The sequence below is a fragment of the Toxorhynchites rutilus genome, chromosome 1 (assembly GCF_029784135.1).
Source record: "Toxorhynchites rutilus septentrionalis strain SRP chromosome 1, ASM2978413v1, whole genome shotgun sequence".
In the NCBI taxonomy this organism is placed as follows: domain Eukaryota; kingdom Metazoa; phylum Arthropoda; class Insecta; order Diptera; family Culicidae; genus Toxorhynchites; species Toxorhynchites rutilus.
In genome coordinates, this window is record NC_073744.1 from 65,651,164 (window position 1) to 65,675,551 (window position 24,388).

The 24,388-nt window shown below is 39.0% G+C and overlaps 1 protein-coding gene across 4 annotated transcripts in view; it reads left to right on the top strand.

Annotated features, from left to right (window-relative positions):
- LOC129762067 (neuropeptide F receptor) overlaps positions 1–23,932 on the top strand; it is a 114,011-nt gene extending 90,079 nt beyond the window's left edge. The window contains exons 3-5 of one of the 4 annotated variants that reach the window (XR_008740527.1): positions 3,672–3,841; positions 3,901–4,851; positions 15,767–23,932. Coding sequence is in view for 3 of the 4 variants with exons in the window: in XM_055760048.1 (XP_055616023.1) it covers positions 3,672–3,841; positions 3,901–4,608; positions 15,767–15,850 (962 nt within the window). In the remaining variant the exon portion in view is untranslated. The remainder of the gene's footprint in view (positions 1–3,671; positions 3,842–3,900; positions 4,852–15,766) is intronic. The other 3 variants (XM_055760049.1, XM_055760048.1, XM_055760051.1) reach the window with 3 other exon arrangements.
- The last annotated feature ends 456 nt before the right edge of the window (positions 23,933–24,388 follow it).

The following is a 24,388-nucleotide window of genomic DNA, read 5'->3' on the forward strand; positions in this document are numbered from 1 at the left end:
TGGGTTCGTTTCGCTGGACGATAATTCAAGCTGAACCAGAGATTGAAGAGCAAATCGGTGAACCGATAGGCGATCCTGAATATAACAGTGATTGGTTCGTTTCGCTGGACGATGAAGAAAAAGTCGAACCTAGAAGAAGCACACGTGTACGTAAGTCTCCGACCAGGCTGAACTACCATTCTTGTCTGGCGTATGCGTTGAATGCAGAAAACTATGTGCAGGACTTGCCAGATAATGTTGAAGAAATGAAGTCAAGGGATGACTGGCCACAGTGGCGCAAAGCCATCGAGGACGAGTTGAATTCGCTAGCTGAGAACAACACTTGGGAACTCGTAGATCTACCGGTAGGAAGAAAGGCTGTGGATTGTAAATGGGTCTTCAAGTTGAAGCAAAAACCAGATGGAACTATCGACAAATATAAAGCAAGATTAGTTGCCAAGGGTTTCACGCAGCGGTACGGATATGATTATACCGAGACCTACGCGCCTGTGGTGAAAATGACCACGGTTCGTATGATGCTGGGATTGGCGAACCAGGAGAATTTGCTGATTCACCAGATGGATGTCCGAACGGTATTTTTGAATGGCAATCTATCGGAAGAGATCTTCATGCGCCAGCCTCGAGGATTTGAGGAGGGGAATAAGGTCTGCAAGTTGAACAAATCCATCTACGGTTTGAAGCAAGCTTCGAAGGCATGGAACGACCGATTCCACGAGTTTGTGTCCCGGATGAAGTTCAAAAGGTGTGAAAGCGACAGTTGTCTATACTACCGTGAGCAAAATGGCGAGAAGTTTTTCCTGTTGTTATATGTGGACGACATCCTCGTAATTTCCCGGAGTCTTTCTGTGATCGGTGTTATCAAGAAGCTACTGAAGTCGGAGTTTTCAATGCAAGACATGGGTGAAGCTGAAGTCTTCTTGGGCTTTAAAATTGAACGAGATATACTGCGGGGACGTATGCGGCTAAGCCAAGAACATTACACCAGATCGGTTCTAAAGCGTTTCGGAATGGAACAGTGCAAACCAGTATCAACTCCCATGGAAGCTGTACTTCAACTTCTGAAGAGCGAAGCCGAGGAAAGCTGAACAAGCCATACCGAGAGCTGCTAGGATGCCTAACTTATTTAATGGTCACGTCTCGTCCGGATATCAGTGCAGCGGTGAACTATTTCAGCCAGTTCCAGAGTAATCCGTCTAAAGAGCATTGGGTGCACGCCAAAAGGATGCTACGTTATCTACGTGGGACAGCAGACCATGGATTAGTCTATGAGAGGTCATCGGTTCCCATTCGTCAGGTGGTTGGTTTTGCGTATTCAAACTGGGCTACTGATGTGAATGATAGGCGTTCAGTTTCGGGAATCTTGTTCAAGCTGTATGGAGCTACGATTTGCTGGAGAACCAGAAAGCAAAGCACCGTATCGTTGTCATCGACCGAAGCTGAATGTTCTGCTCTAGCTGACGCTGCTTGTGAAGCCATTCGGATTCAAAAGGTCCTGAATGAGTTGGGATTGCTAGAAGCAAAGCCGTCATTAGTCTATGAAGATAACCAGTCGACCATTGCGATTATGAAGTCAACTGGACCTGCAAAACGACTGAAGCACACTGATGTTAAGATTAAATATGTAAGTGAGTGTGTAGCCAAGAAGAAGCTAGAAATTTGCTGTATTTCAACAAGCGATCAGCAAGCTGATCTGCTAACGAAAGGTTTGTCAGCGATACCGTTCCGGAAGCTTTGTTGTAATATCGGAATCTTTCCACAAACTCAGAGCAACAATTAGTTTGAGGAGGGGTGTCAACAAGCAAACCAATCGTAGTTACCATGTATTACTAAGTACTAGAATAAAATCATATTGAATTATACTGTCAACCGAACAAGTCGTCTTTCCTTTGTACTCTGTAATCAAGACAAAAAGATACCACAGAGCCTAATCCCCCTTTGGCATTCAAGAAGCCCGGGGGTAGGTGAATATTCCAGCTCAATGCTGAGAAGTGCCATAACTCTATATAATAATAATAATGATTCGTTTGCTCTTCCGATTCCACAATCACTTCAAGTTTAAAACAACAGAAAAATAAAATATGTAAATTTATCTGCTAACCAAAAACGATACATTTATTTCTTCTCTTCTCATTGCTTTCCTTCTTTCGATAAGAAAAAATTCCACTAGACGCCGCCATATATATTTTCCGCGTATCCCCAATTTAATTACAAAACATGAGCTAGATTTATTCCAAAATACCTTTGATCGCGTATCCAGTATCACTCGTCGCCAGATGTAGATACCTTCGGGGCTTTATTGTTTCGGGAAAAACGTTTAGAACAACACTTCACACTTCAATTAAACAATCTTTATTCTTTTCCGTTTTCCAACACACTCCCTTTACCGTATCCGTTCTTACTCAAAAAGATCCTCTTCCTCTTCTTCTTTTTCCATCGTAATGGGTGTTCCTATTAGGTTGTCTTGCTTAGTTACACTGCCAATATCATTTTATAAGAATAGATAACTAATACCCTACAGCACTTGTTGTACGATTTCTGTATTCGTAGCCTCTTTTGGCCTTGCAGAGTGAGGTGCATCTGCGCTGTTTGTAAGGCCCATTAGAAATTCACTACACCACCGGTAAATTGTTGTTCTCGAAGGAGATTGTTCAGGAGTTGTTCTCATCAATAAACAATGTTAGGTCAGAATACGATATTCCTCTTTTTCCATTTTCTATACGAATGCTCAGGTAGTGACACTTAAACCACTGTAGTTTGTGAACAAATAAACGAAATATCATGAAACTTTACACATAAGCTAGCTCATTTTTAGTGGTGCCAACTGTTGAAAAATTCCGGGACTTGTCTGCCCATGTAGTAATCAATATGGCTTGCAATAGCTTTGTTACGCGGAATCAAAAGTTTCATCGTTTTTTTTTATTCATTCCCGCTTGGTGTCTGTACATCGGATGAACAGGATCCCGAGATCCCATGTGTAGGTATATTTTATAATTAATGTTTTCGGAATTTTGAAAATAATACTTCACAATGCTGCTGATGTTATGGATGCTCTCCAACTTGTTCATCGATTCCACGAATTTTTATAAACAAAATGCAACTATATTTGCAGATTTCCGAAAAGTAGACTAATTCGATGCTCCCGATTCGACACAAAACAATAGGATTATATTCCTTTTCATAATGATTACTTCAATTTAGAATTATACTTCTGGTTAATTAGGGAAAATATTGAATGACATCGGTCCATTCATTCCACGTAAATTCCCAGCAAATCCAACCTACATAATTACTTGTGGCGTAGTAAACGTATTGCCCTACATTGTATCTCATTCTGTGCAGCACACAGAAGCGTGACGCATCCAAATTGGATTTCCTCTGATTTCCGGTTTGCCAGACATTACTCACCTCCCTTTCTCGTCCTGCACCACTTGAATTTGAATTTCGTTCACTCGCTTTCGTCCCGAAAAACGGTATCAGAATATTAAACCAGCTCCTACAAGCCGAGTGAACGGGAGTACGGAGCTGATTAACATGAAATATTATGCATCCGAGATTTCGTTTTTGACGAGAAGAAATATTTGACCCCCTCACTCTTACTTATATTAACTTCGTTGTAGATTTGGATTTCAATTCATTCTTCCTGCTTTTTTTCTAATTTCATTTCCACGCAGATTTGCTGCTATGTCTGGTAACGATGCCGCTGACGCTCGTGGAAATCCTTACCAAATACTGGCCGATGGGCCGGTTACCCTTCCTGTGTAAATCGATTGGAACGCTGCAAGCGACGAGCATTTTCGTGTCAACCATCTCCATCACGGCCATTGCGTTGGACCGATATCAAGTAAGTAGAGTTGCACTGCGGGGGAAAATATTTTCTTATGCTGATTTGTTTTCCTACAGGTGATTGTCTATCCAACTCGGGACAGCCTCCAGCTGATGGGTGCTGTTATGATACTGACCGGAATTTGGATCATATCATTGGTGCTTGCATCGCCGATGTTTATCACGAGACGGTTGATTCACTACGATGTAAATATGCCCAGCCTTGGGATTGACTACATCTCCTATTGCGTGGAGGACTGGCCAATAGCACACGGCCGAATTTATTACTCGGTGTTTACGCTTTGCGTCCAGTACTTGCTGCCCATCGTGATAGTATCGATAGCATATCTACGAATTTACCTCAAGTTGAAACACCGACTCGTGGTGACAACCACGGCGTTCAGTTCCGGCGTGAACTCGAGTAGCAAACCGCCCCGGGAACGGGAACGAGGCCGGCGGATGCAGCGGACCAACTATTTGCTGATTAGTATAGCCCTAATCTTCGGAATCTCGTGGCTTCCGTTGAATCTGTTCAATTTGTTCGCCGATCTGTTCCTGGATGGAATAACGCAGGAGATAATGGTTGCGTACGCCATCTGCCACATGATGGGCATGAGTTCGGCCTGCTCTAATCCACTTCTGTACGGCTGGCTGAACGATAACTTTCGCAAAGAATTTAACGAACTTCTCTGCCGGAAGGACTCGAGCACGGTCACTTCAAATGGAACCGGAAAAACCAACTCGCGAAAGGTTCGAACTACGGCAGCTGCTCCGGAAGTAACGCAGGTGGGCGACAACTGTCGAACGACAGTAGTAGACTCGGGCGACCAAACCGAACTTACCGAGTTAATGCCGTGATATCGTACGTTTCCCCCGTTTTCTATCGAGGTGTGCAATATTGCTATAACTGAAGATAAAGGAATAGTGAAATTTAAAAAAAGACACACGCACACACGTAACCATCTAACGCAAGCATTGTTCTGTACACAAACTTGGTAATGGCTCATCATACACAGCGCGTTTGATGAGGTGATAAATCTGGTACACCTGTGTCTTCAGTAGCGATCTGTATACTCTTCCTGTGTAGATTTCTCCCAATACAGTATGCGTCAGAAAAAATTAAACTCTAACCTTTCAATTTATTTTGCATCGAGCTCAGCACTTTCTTTTCATCTTTAACCCATTAACGGGTACTGGCAACTATATTGCCACCAACAAAAAATACTCCTTTGCAGCACTTGGAATGTTGTTTCAATGTTTTACTTAGCCAGAACTTCCTAAAGGTATCTGGCAATACTCCATTGTTTTCGGCTGCTGAAAATGTACGATATTAACCCTTTTAGGTCGTTTGTCTGCTCTCAGCCACCACATCAAGAAACCATACCAAATACTTTATTCAGCGATGTAATAGTTTACATTTTTTGTAAACGTATTATAATGTCTAGTGAACTTTTTTACAAATGTATACGGAGTTTCTATGAATAATAGGTAGCGGTACCCGGTATAAACAAAATATTATTAGCGTGGAGAGATAAGAGGATCTCTTTCAAGGTAAATTAATTCGACCGCAAAGGGTTAATATGGGAGTAATTTTTGTGTAACAAAACCACGATTTTAGAGCGCCGGCAGAAAATTCTGTTCAAATTCGTTGAAAATGCAACAAGTTGAAAAGTTTTTCACTATAAACGTACTAATTAGGATCTACTGTGTAAGATGATGCACTTCTTTCAATAAAATAAATGGTGTGTTTGATGAAAAGTTAAAATTTTATTTTTTTTTTCTTTGAAAACAAAACAGATTTTTCCGCTGGCCTAGAAATATTGTTTCGATTTTTGCATAACCAAAGGCGCAATAAAGTGAATTTTTGGGGTTAACGGGCAGTGGCAACTATATTGTCACCAATTTTTTCATCTGTTTCAACAGTTAACATTTTTTCAAAGGTAAATATGTGTTCTTCCTCATGTAAGGATTATGGTCTCTGAAGTTGAAGTCGATCCCTTGCCTAGTTCTCACGGACCGTTCAAGGGTTAAGGAGGGATGTCGCATCCGAGTTTTTGGTACATTCGAGTAAATGTGCTTCGGGTAAATGTGTTCCGGGTGAATGTGACACAACTATTTATCTATATAAATAAAAAAGTAAGACCAAATGTGTTGCTAAGCGCGAAACCCGAAGAAGGAATCATCCGATTTGAGCCATCTTTATTTTGATGTATATGTCTCTGTCCGTATTTCTATGTTATGGAGAGAAAAATCGGAAAATTTTCGGAAAACTCTGGAGGAAGTTCAGAAAATTCGGTAAATTGAATACCCATAATTTCGAAAATGACATCATGATTGGCGTTGTTAGTGCATTCGATGTTTGCGCTAACGAAATTGATTTTTGTTTGAAGGTGGAAATTGATTTTCAGACGGAATAACGCATTCCTATCTATACAAATAAAAAAGGAAGGCTAAATGTGTTGCTAATCGCAAAATCCGAAGAAGGAAAGGTCCGTTTTGAGCCGTCTTCATTTTGTTGTATTTGTTGTATTCTGCCCATAGAACAATGTAATGATAAGAAAAAGTTTAGAAATTTGTTCAAAAGAATTCTTAGCAAAACAATAATTTTGGGCGGTACGAAGCTAGTTAGGACATAAACAGGTGTATGATCAACAACTTATGGCAAAACTGTTGGAATGAAGCCGGTCGTTGAATCATCTAACCCAACTGTATTATATTTTACATCGTAAATGGTATTTATAATTTCCCAATGAGCATCGGAATGAAAAACGAATCGTTGAAATCAATTGCGTTTGACTAGTTCTCCAGACATTATCCATTTCAGCAAAGTTCGATAAACCGCCCTTAGTCGTATGCCCGCCCAGCAGCAGTATGTAGGCGAAATCAGGGTAAAACCGACACCCTAAGGATTCCCACATATTTCAAAGACCTCCCATGTTTCTTCGACTTCAAATCGTTGCAGAACCTCTCTTCAATCATTCATTTACAGTTCTACAGTATCTGTGGATATATTTTCGAGAAAATCTCGAATTTTGATAGAATACAAAAATTGATGTTTTTGGGTGAAATAAATGGAAGTGCGGGTGAGATCGACAGGGTAAAAATCGATATCTTTAGAGAAATGTATGTAAATTTGTTACAATAAGCAGGTGATTCACAAATTTATGATCCTTGTCCGTAATAAACACAAGAGTTTTGGACCCAGCTTGGGTAAGCATACACGGGAGATGTGCCGATGAGCGTTGAAGCTCTTCCAGACTTTTCTATTCACATGCCCTGTTGAACGTTGGTATTGCTGTTTTATCAGTCAGGTGTCGGTTTTACCCTGACTGAATGTGACGGTGTTACCCCGAATCAGTGTTGAAAAAATAGTCTTCACTAAGCTCAAATGCATAGATTTTCGGGCTAGGTTGCATCGAAAACCTGTATACTCCAAACGAAAATCAAAATGACAGATCCAGACAGCCAGTGAATATGAGCAAATGAACTTTCGTTCTTCAATATGTTTTGAAGGCTATTTTTTCACCCAGTGTCATTTTCATATTGATAATTCGAGACGTCAGAATTGAATCTCATTTTAGCTAAATGAATATCAGCTGTTCTTTACTTTTAACCTGAGGCTGCGGATCGTTCGAAGTTCGAACTTTTATTGTATTGATGCTTGCAATACAACAAATACAGCGTTTAGGGATCGTTCGCGGTTTTTTGCTTGTCTCTATCCAAATGTTTTATGAGCCCGTGCTGCTCTGCAACTGCCGGATGCCGTGTTTGGAAAATTCACTGCCAGAACGAATATCATTTCGAATGTGATGAATATCAATTTGTTGCTTTTGATATTTGAAGTATAAATAACAGCGAAGTTATGAACTCCACTCAATGCCGCATTCATTATAGCAAATTATAATTATATATTATAGCAAATTTGTTCATGCATCAGCGATATGAACAAAATGAACTCGTTTGTTATTGTCATCAATATAATGAGGGAAGTGTGTTTCAAGCTGAAAATAAGTCATTACACTGGAATAAAATCATATTCGTTACTCGTGAATATTTGTTGATATTCTAAGACACTGCCCGAATAGACTCGAAGTTTCAAAACAATATTGTCAATAATCGATAAGCAACAAAACCACCTACCGTCTCACAAAATACATTGAACAATGATCAAAGATGAATTAGGGTTACATAAGTGTCGAATTTTCCGACTAAAACACTTAAATTCCCCTAGCGAAATTTTACACGGATTAGTTCTTGTTGGCTGAACCGGTTTTGTTGTTTGTTTTGACAGTAAAGCGACTTCCGCAGCTGTAGGGTGACTCGAAGCGTAAAAAAGTCACAGGAGGGTTGTGTCCGAGACACGACCGCATAGTTGACGTAGGATTCCGTTAGGCTATCTGTTGATGCGAATTTAAATTGGACTAACAAAACCTAATCTTATATGTAGAGCATATGGAAAATCGCTTTCTAATATTTTCTAATATTTCTTCACTTTTCCAATTTTTCTCATTGTATAAACTTTCTTTGGGTGAGAATGAACACAACAAAACAGACAGCCTAGACCTTGGTTTTTATTTATGAAAATTGAAATAAATCGTTTCAAGTATCAAGTTCTCGTGTGTTATTGTTTCTATATCCTTATACCCTCCTTTCCTTCCTTTGCGGGTAATTCGTCCCCTTGCTCTACACTTACACTTGTGCTAAATTTTTCACAATACACGATCGGAATTTAACGAAGCAACCAACATTAAAGTTCCAAATTTAAATTTTATTTGCTAGAATTAATCGTATCACTCACCCTACTTGCAATACAAAAGTGCCCCCGACTTGCATATATTTGCAATGCCGATTTCCCCCAGGCAGCTTGGTTTTGATGTCTCTGTTAGGGAACACATTTCGGTGGGAGCAAAAGCTCCCCCTACTTTTATGTATTTGCAATGCCGATTTCCCCTAGCCAGCTTGGTTTTGATGTCTCTGTTAGGGACCCGCCGCATGTGTCGTCAATTTCGACCAATCAGAAGTTGGTATTTCCGTTAGGGTAGGGGTTGAGATTTTTCAATTGTTCGATAGTTAGTTTCATCTTCTTATTCTTCTTCTTTAATGGCACTAACGTTCCTAGAGGAACTTCGCCGTCTCAACGTAGTATTACTTGCGTCATTTTTATTAGTACTTAGTTGAGATTTCTATGCCAAATGACACGCCTTGAATGCATTCTGAGTGGCAAGCTCTAGAATACGCGTGATCACAGTGCAAGTCGGAGGAAATTCGTTTGACGACAGGGTTAATTAATATAAAATAAAATTAAATAATATTCCCCCGACCAGAACGGGAATCGAACCCGAACACCCGGCGTGTTAGTTATGACGCTAACCACTCGGCCAAGGGAGCACTTTTACACAGTTAGTTTCATGACATATATTATTTTCTTCAATATGAAAAATTTTTATGGAGTGCCGAAATCGATTGAAGCAAAAATTTCATCAATCCATCATCGAATGACTGAGCAATAAGCGTTTGAAATTGGACAATTTTCACGATATACTCAATTTTCGATTTTCAATTTGTACCCCAATATGTTCCCGAAAGACGTAATCCTACGTCAAAATGGCAAATGTGTACAGAGGACATCAGAAAATTTGCAATAAATTGATTCTAACTGGCAAAATCAGGGGTGTGAACAGTCAGAAGTGCAACGAAGTACTTCAAAATCTTTTACTGCTGATTTGAAACAAAAACAATATGATAATTGGGTAATTTGGCATCGATTCATAAAATCCGGTCAAGGTCATGGCATGGTTTAATGAATAGGGGAATCAGATTCTAGACTGGTCAGCTTGTTTACCAAATCAAAACCCTGTCAGGAACTCACGAGGAGTGATCGGACGAATAGTAGATGCAGCTTACAAGTAGTATGAGTGATTTGAAAAGCTTAAACGAACATATCCTCTGCGTAAATCGAGATACACTCTACAACATGGCGAGACCTGGTCGAAAGCACCCCGAACGGGTTATTTGAACTGATTGAGAACTAAAGATGACCTACGAATAAGAAACTTATTGTAATTCATGTTAAATTGCATTAATTTCGTAATTTCATTTATCATTATCATTAGATAAACAATTGAATAACTGTAAAAAGTTAAGCTTTATCTAAACGCCCTAATTGCCTCATTTTGATTGGCCCGATCTACGGTTTCCCTAACACAGCCATCAAGACCAAGTAGCCTTGGGGAAATCGGCATTGCAAATACATGAAAGTATGGGGACTTTTGTTCTCACCGAAATGTATTCCCTAACACAGACTACAAAACTAAACAGCGTTCTTTTGTACTCGCTTACCTTTGTGCAAACTAGAATATGTTTCCTTAAAAGGGTCTTCCGGGGGTACTTCTGCACTCGCATGTTTTTTTTAGCACTCCCAAAATTGTTTTCCTAACACGTATTACAAAAGCGTGGTGTTCGTATACCACGCTTTGGCTCGGTTATTCAAGATTGCATTGAAGGATATGCCTTCATATCTTCTGCTCACTGAATTCCTACGTATACCATTTGATGATTACGCAAGATGTTGATAACCAATTGATTAAACAATATGCGTTCGACATACATGTCAAAATCGAAACTGAGTGCCTGAAGAACAAATTAAGCAAATTCGCGGTTCGAGAAATACGTACACTTGAGAGATGCAAACTTCAGAAGGAAACGTAAAATAAAATAATCGTTTGATAATTCTTCCGTTCACATATTTTGTCCTAGGCATCATACCAAACGTAGAAGGACTGTCATTAAATTTACTTGTAACAAAGAACATAATCTATCACAATGCATGAATTGACATTCTATGGATTTATACAATATTTTTAAAGCAAACATATTGAATTCAATTGAATTCGAGAATGTTCCATTCAATAAAAAATTTAATCAATACAAATGAATGATTACTACCCTAAGGTAGTCCCACGACAACCTCGCGGTTATATCATAGATATAACCCACCCATTTTTTCCATCTGATTCTATAGTTAAGAAACACTGGAATTTTAGTTTTTTTTTTAATGTTTCGTGCCTGGACACAACAAATTGAAATGACAAGTCTTATAAATGAAGATAGTTATTGTATTCTACAATATATACTTCACTTCACTGGAAACTAGTTATGAAACGCAGTGTATGACAATGGAAATTGTGATTTTAGGTAGATTCCATCACAAGTACCAAGTTTCAATAAAAAGAGAGGGGCGAGTCAGCGGTCGACTGACTTGGCGTGGAATGATAAAATACACATATATGAATTTAACTCGTTTGAAAGAAATCTTCCACTACAAGTCTTGGAACTAAATTGACACAATAGGTCGTATGAATAAAAAAAAATTATTTACTTATTCTGCCCGTTTCCAAGTAAAGTAAACTTTCCTAGTATTTACTTGAATCCGTATGAATAAAAGTTTACTTTACTAATTTGATTTTCGAATTCGAACATAGTTTTTACTTTGTCAAACTTCTATCAACTGATTGTTTAGGTTTCGTTTCAAAACGTTTTTTTTGGACAAAGCGTGAATTCGCGATGAAAAAGACGGGTGGGTAATGTCGGGGACATAACCGGAGTGACGTAGGACTATACAAAGGGGACAGCTTTTGTTAAATATATATTTTAAATATATTGTTTTATTTTCTTCACCTACGTGAATACCTACCTATCTACCTGAAAAATGGATTAGTTTACTGTTTACTCTTTATGAATATGTTGATGGTTCTGAAAAGAACCTTTGGTGTTGTGTTTTTGTTATCACTCGATATTCCCATCTTGTTCGGCTAAACCTTCCTGTTTAGCGATTTGTTGTCACTCGCCACAGCTTTCACAGTTGGAAAATTTCTTCCCATCCAGCTTGTGACATATTTTACAGTAAATTACATTCAATGGCACGTCGCATTACCACCACTCAGTGCCGGATTGGAGGTAATTTTAACCTGTAATTGAACATTTGCGATGACAGTGGTACAGTGTCGACTTTCAATGTGGGGTCATAATTTGGATCTCTATGTTTACAAAAATGTCCAACTAAATAAGTCGCATTACATGTCCGTCCAATTAGCTAAATGTCGAAATAATTGTAGATTACTGTACTTTAAATCTGGAAACAATTTAAGAATTGGTGAAAATTGAATAATCAGGAAAGTCCCCAACTATCAATAAACTCAGAACAACTGCCAAATTCACATACTCATCAGATCCTGGCAAACAAATTATGAAAACATCAATTTGTGTTTTATTATTATTTTGGATAATGTTTTAGAAAGCATTGAACTTTATTTCCTAAACTCTTTTTTGGAAGGTTTAATGGCCCTGAAAAGCGCCTTGTTTTATGGAATGGTTCCAATTTAGAAAACTTAGTACTCGTGGTTTTGAAAAAAACCATTTCGAACGCCCTCGATGCCGCCTTGTTCTGGATTTGCCACCAAAGCAGTTTGTATAAAGAACAAACTTTTTTCTTCTGCTACCTGATGCCGTTTTGCGATTGCGTTTGCCACTCGCCATTCGCTGCAACTGCCTGTTGTCTTGATGTCCGCCGAACCGAATGTGTTCTGTTCCGAATGCAGGTTTTCTTATCGTCGCGAGCAGCTTTGCCAGCTAACTCGATCACTCCGGCGGCCGAAACTATATAACGCCGGCTAGGTGGACTGGTACACAGGTACTAACGCGCTCGACCTAGCTACCTTTTCCGGTGCAATTGGCGGATACACCTACGGGAAATTGCAGACCACCACGGTTCGAGCGGGATTTTGCCTTTTCCTTCTCTTTTCCTCCTTTGTTGAGTACACGATGCCGATGCCGTACAACCACACGGGTTTACGGTTTGAAAGAAAATAAGATATTTTTTTGGGGTCCGCGTGTTTTATACTCTAGCGGTACACACTCACAGGATAGAGACAAATCGGCAGACTCAGCCAGAGGGGCGAGTCCAACGAGACGAACGAATGAGCGTTAAAAGGGAGCGATGGCAAAAAAATACATTCATTACGATTTGTTCGCTCGTTGGATTCACATACAGGCTAAAAAAGGTCCTTTTCAGGATCACAAAAAGTCTAAAGAGTTTATTGTTTTGTTATCACTCGATATCCCCTTCTTGTTCGGCTAAACCTTTCTGTTTAGCGATTGCATTTGCCACTCGCCACAGCTTTCACAGTTGGAAAATTTCTTCCCATCCAGCTTGTGACATATTTTACAGTAAATTACATTCAATGGCACGTCGCATTACCACCACTCAGTGCCGGATTGGAGGTAATTTTAACCTGTAATTGAACATTTGCGATGACAGTGGTACAGTGTCGACTTTCAATGTGGGGTCATAATTTGGATCTCTATGTTTACAAAAATGTCCAACTAAATAAGTCGCATTACATGTCCGTTCAATTAGCTAAATGTCGAACTAATTGTAGATTACTGTACTTTAAATCTGGAAACAATTTAAGAATTGGTGAAAATTGAATAATCAGCAAAGTCCCCAACTATCAATAAGCTCAGAACAACTGCCAAATTCACATACTCATCAGATCCTGGCAAACAAATTATGAAAACATCAATTTGTGTTTTATTATTATTTTGGATAATGTTTTAGAAAGCATTGAACTTTATTTCCTAAACTCTTTTTTGGAAGGTTTAATGGCCCTGAAAAGCGCCTTGTTTTATGGAATGGTTCCAATTTAGAAAACTTAGTTCTCGTGGTTTTGAAAAAAACCATTTCGAACGCCCTCGAAGCCGCCTTGTTCTGGATTTGCCACCAAAGCAGTTTGTATGAAGAACAAACTTTTTTCTTCTGCTATCTGATGCTGTTTTGCGATTGTGTTTGCCACTCGCTGCAACTGCCTGTTGTCTTGATGTCCACCGAACCGAATGTATTCTGTTCCGAATGCAGGTTTTCTTATCGTCGCGAGCAGCTTTGCCAGCTAACTCGATCACTTCGGCGGTCGAAGCTATATAACGCCGGCTAGGTGGACTGGTACACTGGTACTAACGCGCTCGGACTAGCTACCCTTGCGGGGAACTTCAGATCAACACGAGCGGGAACTCCAGATCAAGGTTCGAGCGGGATTTTGCCTTTCCCTTCACTTTTCCTCCTTTGCCATATCCAACCATGGCTGCTTGTGTTGGTTTGTTGATGTGAGGTGATGCGAAACGATGTGGTGTACGGTTCGGATGAGAATGATCGTTACGGCAGCGGAGAGGGGATTTTTAAGCTGACTGGCTGGCTCGAGAATTACGCATGTGTGAGACTGCGACCAATGTTTCCCTCATTTTTTCTTTTTCCTTTCCAATCGTGCTTCATTCTATTTCGCTGCTGCTCTGGTTGCCCGTTTTGGTCGGTACGATTTGAGGAGCACAAAATGGACCAATCAAAAATGGGCACATAGTGTATTTGGACAATGCTTGATATTTCACAATTATTCAATTATTTATCTCAAGAAAAATGAAATGTTATTCGTTATGATAGATGCGTAGATATATTTCCTATCAATTGATGCAAAAACCTTTGCAATCTATTGAGAAATGCTCGAGTTATAAGCGTTCCAAATCTTGCATTTTTTCCTACTTGTTCAGTGCCTAGATTTCCATTTCACCCCCTATATCTTCCGGTTAGACGTAGTCCTACGTCAAAAGGAATAGTGTCGACGTCTGGTGGCGACTTTCAATTAGGGATCATAGTTTGGGTCCCTGTCTCGTTAGTGTAATACCTATCATATTAGAAGACACGAAGCCAGTTTTCAAATGTTAAAATTTGAATGAAAATGTTCACATCATGTTATTTAATCACTTAAAACACTTTTTTCCGACTTTTATTTAACCCTTTGTCTATACATTTCCAACATCATTACTGAAACTTTTCATTATAATATAAAGTTGTCTTCAAGAACAATATTCGTACAAGATTTTTTCACCACCTACAAACAAAAGTGTTTTTCATTTAAACAGAATGCCAAATTGGTACGGAAAGGTTATTTTTCATTCATAATTTAAATTTTGAAAACGTGTTCATTTCGTCTGAAAATCAATCAATTTTTTATACGCTCCCCTAAACTAGTAAACGAAGCTCAATGCCATCAATGCGGATCGTTAACTTGTTTAACTTCAAGCACAATATAGCAGCATGAAACATAAATCGGATATGACATTAAAACGAATGATAGTGTTTTCAGATTCAAAGTATGCTCATGAGTATACTTGATAATAACGAAGTAAATACTTGATGAATGTTGTTTTATTCATACGAAATCAGCTAAACATCCATTTTCGAAAAGTAAATACTTTGTTGTTTCTTTTAGTCATACCAAACGTAGTAAAAACTTAATCTCACTGCTCGACTGCTCGAATGAAGTAAAGTAAAGGTGAATTTTGTTTTTATTCATACGGCCTAATGTATGGACTTATGTTGCTTATATTATTGTACATTTCTAAGTTCTTTGACGCATACTGTAGCATCTGTTCGGAGAAGAAAAGTAGTAGTGTATTGTGATTCATAGTGTACAATTCTTGTGTCCTGTCGTCCACTACATGTCTAGTTTAGCTGCTTTCCAAACTCAATCAGTTCCCAGTGTTTGAACTTATTTATCTGCCTTGTAAAATTCTTGCAAACACCAAGGCAGCTGCAAATTCATAACATTTCCACACCAGACCTGTGTCTGTTACTAAATTCCATGCTGTTATGGAACGTGTTTTTCATCTCTTCCGGCAAAACCTTACCCCACGTGACGGGACCCGTTTTTGCGCACGCAAACTTCGGATTTTGTTGTTGTTTTCCTGTCTCACTATCCTCTTGATGCACTAACGTGTGACTGTAATAACCATCACCATCACCACCGTTGCCACATTGAAATTTTTACTCACATTCCCATCTAACTAACTTTCCATTATTTTCATCTTTTTCGTCTATTTCCTGCCAACATCACAGACCCCCAACTGGGAGAAACGGTTGGAGCAGCAGATGGATCAACAGGACCGCATGAAGCTCTGCGGCGATGAAGACAGCGTCTGAGGAAGCGATCCACGAGACGGCAGCTTCCACTTTCCACAGCAGAAGAAGATGGTAACCAGCCGGGGGGAAATTGAATTTGCTGCTGCTACGTGATGCAGTAGTTGCCAGGTGCTATTTCTAGCCGTTTTTTATACTGTGAATATTTTCATGCAGTGTGCAAAATTCGAGCTGCAAGCAGTTGGTCGTCTCTTCCACATTGTGCGCCTAAAGGTATACACTGCTCGACACAGAGGCGATGTTGCGCTTATCAAATTAAGTATACAATTTGTATATTTGGAGAACAAGAGTGTGTGTGTGTTGTGTGATAGTCAAAGAGGAGAAAATTGGATGAACGTAATGAATTTGTTATTATTATTGGGTTAGGCTAATTCTACTGCTGTAAGAAAAATGAGAAAACTGTAAAAATATTGCACCCCTATTGGTTGAAGAGGTAGAATTTCAGATCAATTGAAATATGTATTGTAAATATTATCATAAGCCATATGATTTCACTTCATTTTTGTGGACTCAAGAGTAAACTATGTTTTATCACTCTGTATCTGAGAAACGCTTAATAGTAGTTCAGGAATAGTGGTGTCCGATAAACGTTCGATTAATCGACTAAAGGTGGAAGACACTATTTGACTGGAGATAAAACATTCGACACTTTTTGACAGATAAAATTTGGTTGAAATTGGATACAAATATTACTTTGTTTGACATTTTTCAATTACACCCAGGTTTTTTTACGCGGATTTTCCAATTAAAGCGTTTTTTACGTGGATTTTCGAATTAACGGGGTTTTTTTACGCGGATTTTCCAATTGAAGCGTTTTTTTTACGTGGTACCCGCGTAAAAAACGACCAGTGCAATATCAGCTCACATTTTTCTCTCATGTTCCCTCAGAGCAAATTACGGTAATTAGTGCTTGTAACGGAGTTTAGCGCTTAGTGCCGCACCTTATCACAATTCTTATGTGGATTTTAGGTGTTGGGTAACGGGGAGCTCGCCGGGCGGTACAACGGGACGGAATTTTTACGGGCAGCTATTCGTGAAAGGTTTTCCCTGTCTACTTAGCTCTGGACGGCCCAACAGTGGTACTGCACGTGCATCGGCAGAAGAGTGTACACATTACTAGGAAATCTTCTAGCAACAGCAGATGACCTCATTCGTGAGGAAAACCGAACTATAGCTAACCAGTAACCTAACCAGTAACCAACGAAATTGCAGGAAAAAACTACGGGTTTTCGGAAGCGAGCAACACTCAACTTTTTACTTCTGTTCTACGTAAAGATAGTCCCATTTGATATCTATCATTAGGTGACATGGTTTTTTTTACGCGGTTTTTTACGCGGATTTTCCAATTAACGTGGTTCTTTTACGCCGTTTTTTTAGAGGTACGTATCCTCCGCTCAAAAAAAAAAAAAAAATTATAGGAGGTTGTGTCCACTTGATTGACGTAGAACTACGCAGTTATTTTATATAAGTCGCTTGTTTATACCTTCGGATATTATTCTATAATGCTGTGAAATTTTAGAAACAACTGATTGATGATTCATTCTTGCCCTCGCAAAACAATCGTATGTCGCAATTTATTTCATGTCAATGCATTGAAAATTTACCTCGAAGGCTATTCCGGTGGCCTTTTTCGAAATTGACATAGACTCGGCTACAGTCGATTGTATATATGTTGCACCAGCACCATTATTCCATATCTCATAACTACATCAATATATCTTTGGCACCGCATGTAAACAACAACAATGACAACACTTGCAAGTATCAAATATCATGCTACATGTTATTTAGTATTGCCTCAAAGGAATCGCACCTCCAGATATCGTTCGTACAAACTAAGTGTAAACAAAGCGCCAAACAAGCGTTCACCATAGCATGCCACAGAGCCATACATTGGTGGCTTGAAACTACTAGCAATATAAACATTTCTCATCACTTTGCGCTATTCTCAAAAGAAACGCTTCTGTTAATATTACTGGCCTCGAAAAGAGTTGCATTACATTATTATGCTCGAGATAAGCGCAGCTGTCTCCCTTAGTGGAGGAAGTTTTGCTACTGGCAAGCGAAACCTAATCACATACAAAATTCCAGAACATTTACTTTTCTTGATGGTTGTTATTAACTTTTTTTTGTTAATAACAACCTCGAAAACAGTAGCAATGCTTCATTATGATCAATATTAGCGCAAATGCAATCCTAGTTGAAGGCAGTTTTGCGACTGGCATGCGAACCCAAATAACTTATAACATTCCAGTAAGATATTCAAGATGTATTCTCAAATAATTTTTTGGTGCACAATTTTAACGTCTGCTTCGCTGCTAACGTCAATGCATTAACATTCTCAAAGGTACAAACGATGCCCTTATGAAGACGGAAAATAAACAATGTTAACTGCTTGGAAAAAGACCGAATTATGCCACACAGCTTGTACTCTGCTGTAACACCCATCGATGCGAATTCGCTGATGAGTTTGTCAAGAGCGACCGCCTTCACCACCAGGATTGAGCTTGATTTTGGTTGCTGCATGGGCGTTTACATTTTCGACCGACGCGCCGAAATCGCCTACTTCGTTGTTGTTCGGTGCGGTGTCACATTCGCGAAGGCTTGGTTCAGTGCGAGCGCTTTTCACTGCACCAACACCGCGTGCATCATTAGATGACGCTTACCTCGAAATTTTATTGTCCCTGGCAATGCGTTCGTTTTTTGCAGGGCTCGAGCCTGCCTTCCTCTTCTTCTTGCTCATCGCACACTACGCGAAGCGTTCAATTTATGACGCGGAAAGAAGAACACACGATACGAATAACGCGAAAAACGAACAGAAAAATTAAACGACGATTTCCAAGTTGGATTACCGCTGGTGGGGTCCAATCTTAGATCGAAGCGCAGCGAAAGCAAAGTGAATTGAATTGCTCAACAGTCCGATGCCGAATGAAAGTTTGCCTTCTTCTTCTTTCTTTGTTTTTAAGAGGCTTTAAACTTTGCAGTTCATTCGCCTCTAAGGTTTGCCTCAGCGAGATCCACTGTTTATACTCTAGGCAAGTATTCCCCTTCATTCTTCTTCTTTTCCTTTGTTCACGGAGACTTTAAATCCTACGATTTCCCCTCCGTTGGTCGTCGATAAGTTGCTCGTTATTGATAGCTCTGTTCGGGAAAGCACTCAAATGGACAGAACAAATGTATGGGAAAATAGAAACATTTAAAGTTTTCATGAATTTTAACCATTTACTAACAAGGGGATTCTAATGTATGGCATATTAAACAAATCTTACGGAATTTCCGATTCGTTTAGTATGTAAATCGCCAAAATGCGTTCGCGGCAAAAATAGTTATTAACGTTAACATTATTTCATAAAAACGTGACCTGTTTTCTGATTTGACACCCTTACTGAAAGACGTAGTTCTACGTCAAAAACCATGGTGTACCAACAGTGGCAAACATTGTCAAACATCGAACATGGAGAACATTATGATAGGGGTTTGTATCCAAGACACGACCGCTCATGACGTAGGACTACGCATTGGTTTCATTTATTTCGCTTATTTATCATTTCGGATATTATTCATAAATACAAAGAAATTGCATAAATCACTCTTTAATAGAAAATTTCAGTAAGCCCGAAAAGGGTAAATCATTAACCCTTGGCTTAGTACGAGCAGTTCGGGAAGCAGCGATTCTTTCTTGCAATTGTGAGAACAATACACAAACTTGTCATATGTCGCAATTTGTTTCTTTATTTCAACACACGCATTGCACTGAGTATTCATCGCGCGGTGTTCTTCGCATTTGATACACACACTCGGCCATGTTGCGATTTAATATTTGTTCTACTAGCACTCACCTTTATTTCACATTCCTTAACCACTCCACTATATCTTTAGCAACACATAAAAACAAAAAAGGCACAGGAGGGTTGTATCCGAGACACGATCGCATAGTTGCAGTAGGATTACGTTAGGCTATCTATTACATGCTGATTTTGTGAAAATTTTCATTTAATTTTTAACAATTCAAAACTGCCTTCGGGCCTGCTGATTCGATTGTATATTAATTTACCTCCCTAAATGAATATTGCTACCAGATGTCGACACTGTAGCCAAGCGTAGTTACTGATGTATGAACCGATGCCGAAACGAAGAGCGACGAACGCACCCATACCACGAACTTCGACATTTGATTTGCTACTATGGTGCTACTCACACGTGTAGTTCACGCAAAGTCACCGGCAAAATATTATTTTCGAGTATCCCTTCATGCATTTGTCTGAAACGCCGGTGCCGTTCCGCTATATATATATATATGTATACTCATGCCATTTGCCTCCCTTGCCGCATCCAGTCATGTTGGTTGATGGGAAGTATGTTTTTGACGCGATCGGAGCTGAAATTTGTCGATCATTGCAACATTATCATCGAAAAATTTCATGAAGCAACCAACATTGAAGTTCCAAATTTAAATTATTTGCTAGAATTAATCGTATCACTCACCTTACTTGCAATATAAAAATGCCTCCGACTTGCATGTATTTGCAATGTCGATTCACCCCAGGCAGCTTGGTTTTGATGTCTCTGTTAGGTAATCGCCGCTTGTGTCGTCAATTTCGACCAATCAGAAGTGGATATTTCCGTTAGGATAGGGGTTGGGATTTTTCAATTGTTCGATAGTTTTTTTAATGACATATATTATTTTCTTCAATGTAAAAAAGACGGGTGGGTAATGTCGGGGACATAACCGGAGTGACGTAGGACAATACAAAGGGGACAGCTTTTGTTAAATATATATTTTAAATATATTGTTTTATTTTGCACTGGTACTAACGCGCTCGGCCTAGCTACCCTTGCGGGGAACTCCAGATCAACACGGTTCGAGCGGGATTTTGCCTTTCCCTTCACTTTTCCTCCTTTACCATGTCCAGACATGGCTGCTTGGGTTGGTTTGTCGATGTGTTGTGATGCGAACCGATGTGGTGATCGTTACGGCAGCGGAGCGGGGATTTTTAAGCTGACTGGCTGGCTCGATAATTACGCATGTGTGAGACTGCGACCAATGTTTCGTTCATTTTTTTCTTTTTCCTTTCCAATCGTGCTTCATTCTATTTCGCTGCTATTCTGGTTGCCCGTTTTGGTCGGTACGATTTGAGGAGCACAAAATGGACCAATCAAAAATGGGCACATAGTGCATTTTGACAATGCTTGATATTTCACAATTATTCAATTATTTATCTCAAGAAAAATGAAATGTTATTCGTTATGATAGATGCGTAGATATATTTCCTATCAATTGATGCAAAAACCTTTGCGATCTATTGAGAAATGCTCGAGTTATAAGCGTTCCAAATCTTGCATTTTTTCCTACTTGTTCAGTGCCTAGATTTCCATTTCACCCCCTATATCTTCCGGTTAGACGTAGTCCTACGTCAAAATTGTTATCAAGTGCCGAAATCGATTGACGCAAAAATTTCATCAGTCCATCATAAAATGACTGAGCAATAAGCGTTTGAAATTGGACAATTTTTACGATGTGCCCGATTTTCGATTTTCAATTTGTACCCCATGTTCACGAAAGACGTAATCCTACGTCAAAACATTCACGTCACGTTCACGCCACGTCACGTCACGTTACGTCAATTATTCTCCCATGCAATTCTTATGAAAACATTCACATACACCGGCAACGGAAACTTCGACTTACCGTTGATGGTGTATGTGAATGCTTCCATAAGAATTGCATGGAAGAATAATTGACGCATCGTGACGGGACGGAACGTAAACGTGACGTGGATGTTGTGTGTGAATCGCACTTTACTCTTCGACCAAGTGTTTGCAACAGGGATGCCGAACCACTCGAGATGTCATGTTTCAAAATTAGATAATGTTTCTGGAGACTATTTTTTCACGTCCCTAACACATGTTTTCGTATCATACATTCTATAAATAATTACATTTGTTGCGTATTTTACAACAAATTGTATTTTTTTTGTTATGCTTTATCATGAAAACTAGTGTGAAAGCATTATGTAGAAGTGTATTTTCAAATCTTATTGGCAATCCTTTAGAATTTACCAATCAGTAGCTGGTCCGAAAATTGGACCCAGATCGACCCCCTATTGTCTGGTCTTGTCTTAGATACTGACATGTTCGGTCACTCTGAGTGTACAACGTGTACAGCATGAACATTGCTAAAAAATGATGGACTCTATAGCGACGACTCAAATTCGCTCCATAGGGTCATAACCAGTGTTGCCACACGTACAGATTTATCTGGAATGGTACAGATTTTTTAGTTATTTTTGGTACAGATTCTGTACGATACAGAGTACAGATTTTCGTCATAAAGTACAGATTGGTACGGATTTTTTTCGATTTGTGAAATTTCTTACATTTGAACAATGCAACATTGGGTTCTTTATTCCGCAGTATCATAAGGACGAAATTCCTTACAAGAATCGCCTGAAAGAATTCGTGTCGGACGGTGCGACGTATGTTTTGCCCCAGATCAACAGATTGAATCGTTCGTTGTTCGCATTTTTTTTTTCTGACGCTCAAGTCTACGGCAATGTTGAATCCCAAAAACTTTTCCAATTTGACTAGCATTAACGTTGTGTTAGAAGAGTTTCCAGAATTGTACAATGGGAATGTTTAAGATGTGGAGAATAATTTCTATAGCCTAAAGATAAAATTACTCCGTAAGGATATCACAATTTCAGAAGACGAATATGTGCAGGATTGGTGGACAAAAATTGGACGCCTAAAAATAATTGACGATTCGCTCACCTTTTCGACGCTTCGATGCCTTGTTTGTAACGCTCTCACTATGCCTCACTCCTAGCCAACTGTCGAGCGAATTTATTCTGAATATAAAATTTAAAAAAATGATAGTATGCAATCTAGATTCAAAAAAAACTATGTAAAAGAATTACCAAACACACAAATGACCTACAAAAGTAATTGTAGTATTTGTAGTAGATAAATAAGTATTTTTTTAATGTTAATAAATAATTTTTTTTCTACGATGATACAAATTTTTGGTACAGATTTTTGGAAAAAAAGTACAGATGAGAAAGATTTTCGACCCCTCTGGTACAGATTCAAATGTGGCAACACTGATCATAACCGGTGACGAATAATAGGTTTAATGTTATGACGTGGAAAAGTCTTCGTTAACCCTTGCACTACGGCAGTGTGTTCCGTCGGAGTGCTACCGCTGAGCGGAGCACTGCTCCGGAAAGTATGCATATCGCGCTGGTGTGATAGATGTGCAGTATCATCCTGATGTCGCCTATAGACGACGCTCGTAGCGCAAGGGTTAACGAGGGAAAAAAAGAAAAAAATGTTTTTACATTATATTGACTGATTTTATGTTTTATTGGGAGATTAGAATTGGGAGAAAATCGTTGTTTTAAGTAATATTTTCTTTCTCATTCAAGTAATATAACATTGGAGTTTATGTGACACTCCAATAAACGGTATTCGGGCGAGCTTGTTCCTCGAAAATTCTCCACAATCTCGTTATATTATGTTCTGTTTTTTTATACAAACAAAAGTTTCAATGTCTGCAAGAAATGGACCACTCCAAAATGGTGCAATATTTTTAATGTACCCGTTTGAAACGCATGTAGAGTCAGCCTAGGTCTCCCTGTGGCGATCATCCCCTAGGCGCGGTCAAATCTCACTGTTTCCCCACACCGTTTATCTGTTTGAGCCCAGCAATGAATTTATTCCAATTAATTGGGCGCTCAATTAGTTCCCAATAAATTCATTGTTTACAAGCCGTTATGAGCAAGTATTGTTTTTTACGAACAGTGAGTTTTTCCCGCTTGAATTTGTCTAGGAAGAAGAGTCAAAACCGAAAGGTTTCACCTAGGATATAAGTTAAGACGAGGAAAACAAAAAAAAACAATATCAGCGATCAAAAATCGCAATGCAGTTTTGTAGCATAGCTAGAGTTAAATGGCCTCATCTGCTGTAACTTTGTATGAAAATTGTAAACTAGATGCTATTATTTGTACAGACGATAAGTGTTTCTCTAACGGTTGAAATATATCAGTGATTGAATTCGGATAGGAAATAAAATTTATAAATGTTGATTCCTTACCAGAGACAAATATATCGAAGAACGATTTTTAAACGCCATTATTAAGTGTGATGCATTATATCCTAAACAGTTCCGAAATTCTTGCCAAGTCGAGATCAATACTTTTCCAGAAATTAATTATGGGAATACAAACCAAATTTCAGGGTTTTTTTTTACTGTACCTCTGTAACTGTGCTCAAATGAATTGGTACAATGTATTTTATTAGAGTATTGTTTATCATTGGTAAAGACTTTTCACCCGTCCTCGAAGCAGCAGTAAATTTCATTATTTAGATTCCTTATTTTGAGGATCCGGAATTCACCCATCGACCGATACTCCTTAATCCTCATAAGTTGAGTTATTTATCCATTGGTGGAGCGGAATAATTAATCATATTTTTTACTAAACCATAATTGATTGAACAAACAAGTCAACCGGATCACTTTTGTGCATAGATGTTATGAGTTTG